General features: G+C 43.8%; 1 protein-coding gene across 2 annotated transcripts; it reads right to left on the bottom strand.

The window, feature by feature from the left end:
- Nucleotides 1-957: 957 nt before the first annotated feature.
- Nucleotides 958-8,223, bottom strand: lrrc8da (leucine rich repeat containing 8 VRAC subunit Da). 2 transcript variants are annotated; one of them, XM_030115188.1, is made up of 3 exons: nt 7,942-8,223; nt 4,393-4,412; nt 958-4,284 (listed from the first exon to the last, which is right to left on the bottom strand). In XM_030115188.1, coding segments are annotated over exons 2-3 (2,553 nt in total). In that variant the 5' UTR covers nt 4,394-4,412; nt 7,942-8,223; the 3' UTR covers nt 958-1,732. The 2 variants fall into 2 exon arrangements, with proteins under 2 accessions (XP_029971048.1, XP_029971047.1); XM_030115187.1 differs by lacking the exon at nt 4,393-4,412.

Raw genomic sequence — 8,223 nt, forward strand, 5'->3', positions numbered from 1 at the left:
ACGACTGTGAACCCGACTCATCTGTTGAAGCTGGAGAAACAAAGGAGTACTGACATGCATAACATTCAGGTTAAAATGAAAAGCAAATGACCAAGTGAAGGTCAAAGTCGTGAGACAATGTAGAAAGAAGCAAGGATCAAACCTAACAAGAAAGGTTTCTTTTAAGAGTAATGTTTTCAATTTAGAGCACTGGAAAGTAACAGAATAATAATAATCATTTGTATGTTTAATTTTAATTCAGCCAGTTTATTATTACATTTAATCCAACATTTAAGTACTTGCTTGTTTCCAAAACATGTTTAAATTTGTATTTTGAAGTTAATTCAATGCTTTAGCACCTTTATATGTCTTCATTAAACCTGAAAATCATTTCACCACAATGTTTAAATAAATCCGACCTTCTTAGGCAAACTTAGAGCCTTTTTTCCTCCACTTTTTTGACTTCATTAAAGCATCTTCAGTTTTATTTGTTAATAAATTTCAGAAAGGTGTGGCTGTGTGGGATGTGTGATAGTCTGAGTTATCTCTGTAAGGTACTGACGACCCTCCGGGATGCTATGTGCCACCCCACCCCCAACAACTCGCGCTTGGATAAAGCAGGTAATGGATTATGTATGGGACAGATAACCCTGATTTCATGCTTTCTGGTCCAGAACATGTCAATCTCCTGCCTGTTTTCGACATGTATGCATTTCCAGCATTGTGATTTCAGTGAAGTGCAGAGTTAGATGAACAATGATAAGACATTTATCTAAAAACCTTGTTTTATTGTACCATAAAGTTATGAACTTTGAGCATCGGATCACCAAGGTAGTACAGCAGCTCTGCAGAACAAACGCACACAGAATTACACATGGGTACACTGAGAAAAATGAAGGCAGGTGTTCTTACGTAACCGTGACATGAGGGACGATCGATCCCTCTACTGACCAGATTAGTTCACACACTTCGTATTTCCAAACATGATTACGCACACATCCAGACGTCCCTTGTGTCAGCTTACATTGGTCTCCGAACAGGCCGTCTGTCTCAAAGGACATTCGCCCGTCTTTACATCATTGGGTTTTAAATGTGCAAATGAATGACTAAAGGCTGGAGAATACAATCTCTACGACAATAAGGTAAAGGTTTCCTTCTGGTGCTTAGTCTCCACCTGAGTGTTACTACTTGATTCTGTTAGCTACAACACGTTACAAACAGGAAACATATTTGTAGGTTACATGATTTCAAACAAAAAGTGGTTTGTTGCATTGGATTTGCTCCCATCACATCTATAAATAGCTCAGTGAAACATGGAAAACTAATAAGAAAACATGAATTTATTTTTGGCCTTTTGTCTGTGAAAATTTCTAATGTAAAAAAAAAAAAAAAGAGTTGCAGTTAAGGCAAAAAAGATTGTTCCCATTATTACAATTATACCTGAGTATCTAAACAATAATGACAATTATGCTGTGTCAGTGGAGCAAGGTTTTGGTCTATAGAGTGGTACATAAAGAAGCTAAATCTCTCATTTTCATTTCTACAATCTACTAAAGAGACAAAAAGCATTACTAAATATAGCCTGAGCAACATGGAAAACACGCCGCATTTTTCTAAGCTCTATTAAAATGCAATCAACTAAGACAAACCATTAAAATAATCTACAAAATGCATTCATTGTTATGAATAATACAAAAACAAAGGGTCTCCTTTAATTTACTTCTGCCATTCCATCTGACTTGTGCCTCTTCTGCTATAAGCCACTCGTAAAAGACACGGTGGTGTCTCGGCTGATGCTCTCCTTCACATCCACGGGCAGTGCGTCGAAAAGGTGGTCCTCCACGACAAGGCAAGTTTTGCGCAGCAGCCGGCAGTTCCCCAGCTGCGCGGGCAGCCTGTCCAGGCAGTTTCCTCTCAGCTCCAGCTGAGTGAGCTGCACCAGCTGGCCCACGGACTCCGGCAGCACGGTCAGCGCGTTGTGCCCCAGACACAGCACCTTCAGCTTGGTGCACCGGAACAGGGGCTTGGGCAGCACCTCCAGCTTGTTGGAGTTGATGGCCAGGTGCTGGAGGTTGTGGAGCAGACCCACGTCTGGAGGAAGCACCGTGATGGAGTTGTGACCCACATCCAAGTGTCGCAGTTTGGGGAGGGTGAACAGAGCCGGAGGGAGGGACTCCAGTTTGTTGTGGGAGAGGTGCAGCGCCTCCAGAGACTTGACTTGCCCGATGGAAGATGGGATGGTGATAATTTTGTTGTGCCACAGCTTGAGGCAGGTCAGCCTCTTCAGGTGCTGAAAACTGATGATCTCCTCTATGGTCCGGATGTTGTTGGATTTCAGATCGAGTTCCTGTAAGTTAGTCAGGCTGAAAATCGCGTGAGGAATCCTCTCCAGTTCGCAATTGTGCAGCTCCAGTTCAATTAGACTTGCCATTTTTTTCAGGCTGTTCAGTACCAGCAGTTTTGTACCGTCGTTGTGCACCACCAACCGAATCAGGTGTGGCGAAAGCTCCGTGATGTTCGTGGGCATTTTTGTGAGGTTGCTCTTTAAGCACAATGTCTTCAAATGCCTCAAATCTCGCATGGACTCCAGACCGATCATTTTGTTGTTGTCTGAGCTTAAGTTGCCGATTAGGTTGAGCTCCCTTAAACTCCGCAGTAAGTACACCCAGGCAGGGATCTCAGCAACGTCGGTGAACTTCACATGGAGGCAGCGGAGATGGTCCCGGAGGAAAGCGAAGCCCGTCTGCTCCACTTTGGCGGGACAGTGGCAGAGATGCAGCTCCTGCAGGCTGGTCATCTGGGAGACCTTCGCCGAGAACCTCACCTCCGGAATCAGCTCGAGTTTGAGCACTTCCAAGTCCGTCAGGTCAAAGACAGCGTTGGGGAGTCCAGAGAGCATGAAGAGGTGCAGCTCCTGCTGGTCCTGCGCGTTCCGGGTCACGAGCTGCCTCAGTTTTTCAAAAGTCCACTCATGGTTGAGGCTGATCTCCCTCAGTTTGTTTTCACTTACTTCAGACAAGAAAACCCCAAAGCGCTTGGAGTAAAGCTGGTCATACTGGTCAACCATGTGTAAGAGGAATGCAAAGTCATTTTTGACATCAGGAATGTCACTAAAGCTGCTCTCCTCCCTGACCTTTTCGAATGAATACTCCTTCAGAGGGCGTCGAAACACCCAGAAAAGAGAGTACAAGCACGTCATCCCATAGATCAGAATCAGAGCCATGTAGCTGATTAGTAGCTTGTTCAACATGAAAGCCATGTTGTGCGTACAGAAGAACTGCTTATAACCCGTAAGATGTTTTATCTTGGGCTCACAGATGTGCTTAAAATTGATTTCAGCCAAAAAAGTTGAGGTGTAGGACAATATCAAAATAAACTTCACCGTTTTAACGATAGTCTGGGCAACATAAAGCTTGTAGATGAAGTCACTGTCCTCCACATGAGCTCGAAACTTCCTAACTTTCTCAAACAGGGCTTTGGCCTGCTCGCCGTCTTTTTTGTCCAGGATTGTCATGCTACTTGGGACCTCTGCCAGGGGCTTATCGGCGGAAAATTTCACCCCGAGCATGGGTGTGGATGAGTTGACATTGGCGCCATCTTCTTTCCCCTCTGAGGACACCTGCTTTGGCACAGACGAGGCGCCAGTCAACCTCTGTTTGTTCTCCTCAGAGTCCTCGCAGGCCGTTTCGGACAAAGCCTTTGTCGTCCAAGGAGACTCAAAACATCGACCGAGAATGGAAACAAAATGCTCAATCTTTGAACTGGTTTTGGGGTATTTGAACCAAAAATTGCTACTGACCATGAGAATGAGGGTATGGATGAGGCAGAGGTATGGAAAGTATTTGGAATACCAGGGCAAGGCAACGTGGTAGCACATTTGGTTGATAAAAATATACTGCTGGTAGTCCAGATTAGTTCTGACCCCCGTCGGCTGAGGCTGACTGACGTATTTCTCTGGCACGACGGCCGTGTGTTGGTGTGCCTCGTGGATTTCGCGGACGGCTTCGTCCGGTAGGTCCTTACTGTCCATTGGGACGCTGGTTACCCCAGGGGCCGGGGTGGTAGCGGCTGAGGCCACCTCCCGAGCATTCTGCTCGGGTTTGGGCCCCGAGGCGTCCTCTGGTTCATCCAGATATGGAAGGCAAGCCACTTGGTCCTTGGTGATTTGCATGGTCATTGCAAAAATAGCCAGCATGAGCATGACCAGCCCCAGGTAGTCCATGAAGACGTCCCACCATGGCTTTAGGATACGGTACGTCGGCTGGATGTCGTTCAAGGATGCAACCTCAGTGAGCGTGAACATCACTGCAACGAAAGGGAAAGAGTTCATCTTACTTTGATACGTTGTTGTCTTTAATAATTTAGACAACGAATTGATGAAGATCACAAAGCAAATTAAGACTGTGTACACACTTGTTGCGTGATATCCAAGACTGGACGAAAGCAGGGGGGGAGAAGAGAAAAGGAAAGAATATCAATTTAGTCTTCAGGGTTTATGCTGGCATAAACAAGAGAAGAGCATATGAAGACACTTTTAACAGATTTGATGGGCTAAATGCTCCCATGGAAATTCTTTCGTGTTTTTTATTACCTGTGATGTAAAGATTATAAAGTATAAAACGTCCTAAAAAAAGTGTCAGGAAAACCTGTGCTGCACAAACCGATAGGAGAACAGATGTTCTGATGCTTATCACATCCTACATTTCATCTCTCGTCCACAGTATGTTCACACTTTTAACTGAACGCACCAGACTTTTGAAAATAGACATCGTCTGTGTTCAGTTATTCATATTTGGCACTTAAATAGGGAAATGGGATTCTGATGTTTGGGTCATACATATGTAATAAAAAAATTAAAATAAAAAGTTCTACACTTTTATGTGATTTTCATGTTCAAAACTGGAAATGCAAAGTCTTCTTTTGAATTTAATACAAAACAGCCTTCAACATGACTTCAAACAGTCCAGGAAGTTAATCATTTCTTGGGCAAACACATACCAGGTTGGGAGGATTTCTGAATCACAGCACTCTCAGGCTGTGGATGAGCTGTCAGGGAGGAGGATGCTTCTTAATTTCATTTTGGCTGGTGGCGTGCAGCACTGAACTCTCACTTCCTCTAACCTTTCAGCCTAGTTTCAATCAGTAAAGCTTTAAACCGTGTTTCAGCAAGGGGCCAAAGTTGCGCTAAATCCAGGCATATTACGGCGTGTTGTTTCTGTGGCCGTGCGGAGCTGTTTGATGTTGTTGGCTGACGGCTCTGACTCACTAAGACCTTTGGCACATGTGTCTCATTTAGTGAACCACTAAATACTTCACTGCTTTTTCAAGGAGGGAGTACTCATACATTGTTTGGATTGCTCTTTGTGTCTCACAACTGATTCATTCCAATAGATTAGCATGTACCAGGATGTTTTGGCTGGTGTCAGTTTACCTAAACCTACATCTTATTAGGCTGAATCTAAAAAGAAGTAATGAAATCTTTGAGAGAAAATATGATGTCCGAGTATATGGTTCTTTATTTTTTCTTCTCACAGTTTCAAAGTTGTGTGGAAAAAGAAAAGGAAGGCTACTACTCTGCTTTTAGCATAACCCTGCATAACGCCCTCCTTACCCCCAGCATGGCGCTAACCGTCTTGTGTTTAGTGAAAGCAAAGAAACTGAACCAGAGTAATATAGTTATAGGATTAGCAAGATTTAAGTTGATTAATAACACTGTGTTGATGTTTTCAAACTTTAAATCTATCAATCCACTGTGATTTAATTTTCAAATAGGCAAATAATCGGCTTGAGTATAAACAGGCCACAATCCTGGACCTTTAATAAATGATTAACGGACGTACAAAACACTGATTAACAGTTTGTCTACTCCTTCTACATTTGTGGCGCCACCAAAGCACTTTAAACTAAATGTCTTTTGATTTATTACCAAAATACTACCACAACAGGCCTACAGTGATTGAAGTAGCCACTCAGCACATGATGTTTGTGTCAAAAGATGTTCAGAATTGTGCAATTTCAATATTTGAAGATAAACAGCTGATTAGAAATGGCTGGTATGTGTTTTCTTTTCTTAAATTCCGTGTTTACAAACGGCAGCATAAAGTAAACAGTGATTGAAATTTTCATTCAGATGTTTTTATATATAAGCTTTTGACAGTAATGTGTAAAATCAAGTCCTAACTTTAAAGTCTAATGCTGCATACAAGTAAGAAATGTCTTAAAAGGATCAACAGTCTATTATCTAGTTTTAAATAATAAAGTTTCAAAAATACTGTCAACAATGAAACAACAGATCTCACTAACATGTCCAAGATTATCTGATTTCCAGACTAAGCCAGCATCCGGTCACCTCGAACTGTGGCAAGAAAACAATCGCATTGAAAAAGTAACGACTGGCAGCTGAGCCGAGCAGATGTTGGCGTTTTCTCTGGGTCCCATAAGAGTCAGCCGTATTTCTTCCTGAGAACTGCTGTAGATAATGGAATTAACTGACTTCTGCTCGGGTGCGTCGGTCTGAGGCTGAAGGTACAGCGCGTTCAGGATCACTGCAGGAAGCTCGGACAGACCGGCGCCATCATTAATGTCATTAGCTACACCTGAGCTTTCCCAGCTATGACAGGTTGAGATATGTGGCGCAGAGAAAGCCCGCATTCAACAGGCGGAGCACATGAGAAATTTGATTATGATGGAATGGCAAGGGGCGCTGGACATATCAGGCTCCTGCTCGGCCCTCGTGCAGCCAGAAAATCTGCTGTCAGTGCAAGACGCTGTCACCATTTCTCCTTCAATGGATCCGATCATGAGTTTTCTTTTCGCATTCAGAAAGACGGCAGGAGCTCCAGATGTCTTCACCTGCTGCTTCTTCTCATATTGCTCTAAGAACAAATTAGGGAATTCTCAGTAAAATTATTAGCTGTTGCTGCACATTCCAATTCTGTAACTGCATTACATTGCACTTGATTTAAACTTAAATAGTGTAACAATAACTAGCCTTTTTCTGTTTGCCAGTTTTATTGTTTTCAAAAAGATGATCTACAATCTTCGGCACTTTAATGCAGCAGGGATGTGCTGCCTGGTACTACTGTGACAAAGTGTAGCGCGGCTCTCCAGAGGTTTGTGATTACCAACCCACACCCTGTCTTGGCACACATGGCAGAGGAGTGGGCAGAGAAGAGGGAGGAGTCCGGGGCCACCAGAGGTGGGCCCCAACAGCAGGGCCACGGTGGCACAGAGCCCCTTTCTGGCGGAGGGGAATGCTGCAGAGTTCACACAGAATACATTAACCTGGACTCTGCCACGTGATCGCCGCTGCACAGATGCATGCTGGGAACATTCAGACAAATCATAAATTTAAAGACAGTCACCAGATGACTTTAGTGTCTTCAGGTTTAACCCTGCAGCTTCCCCCTCCAGCACATCTTGAGTCACTCTTTGTTTAGGAAAAAATAAATAAATCTTGAATCAAAGTGACCGAGTCATCTCTTCAACTGAGTTGAGGTTTATTAAAAAAAAAAAGTTTCTTAAAATCTAAGTCACTGTTAATATTGCTTTGAAAGGGGAAAAGGAAAGAAAATCTTCACAGAGGAGACACAAAAGGGTTAAAGTCAGATCGCAGGCTAAAACAAAGGCTACAGACATGAAGGCACATGTTTGTATTATGGACTGTGGTAATCTGAGGGGAAATAAGAAATCCCAAGAAGAAGTGTTTGGCCTTTTCAGGAAGAGTTTCTGCGCACTAAGTTGTTTTGTGTTGCTCTTGGATCAGGTGACCTGAAAAGAAACATGTGAACAGCGTGCGTCCCGCCGTCAGACATCCAAACACTTTCTTCCCAAAACTATCACCTCTTCTACTAAGGGGGGCGAGAAAATACCTGTAAAAGTTTAGGTTGATTTATAAAAAAACAACAACACATTAACTGTTTTAAGTTCATGTTTGAATGCAGTAAAATGAGATATACTCACTGCCCGTGTGGCGTTATCTCAATCCAATTATTCCTCCTTCAGCCTGCATGCCACTTCTCGATCCGCTCCTCAGGTGCGTCTTTAACCTAATTTCCCAGCCCCGTTTAAAAGCTGCGGGAACGACGCCGCGAGCTGGAACGAAGCTCCGCCGGACGCGCGTGTCCGTGAAGGGGCGCCCGGTCGGCGGGTCGCCGTCATACCTGAGCCCGCCGGCCGCGGTTCGGCTGCTTCGCAGGACAATGCGCGCAGGTGGAGCTCCAGAGCGGCGAATTTCTAAAGAGG

Source organism: Salarias fasciatus, chromosome 18 (genome assembly GCF_902148845.1).
Source record: "Salarias fasciatus chromosome 18, fSalaFa1.1, whole genome shotgun sequence".
Classification (NCBI taxonomy): domain Eukaryota; kingdom Metazoa; phylum Chordata; class Actinopteri; order Blenniiformes; family Blenniidae; genus Salarias; species Salarias fasciatus.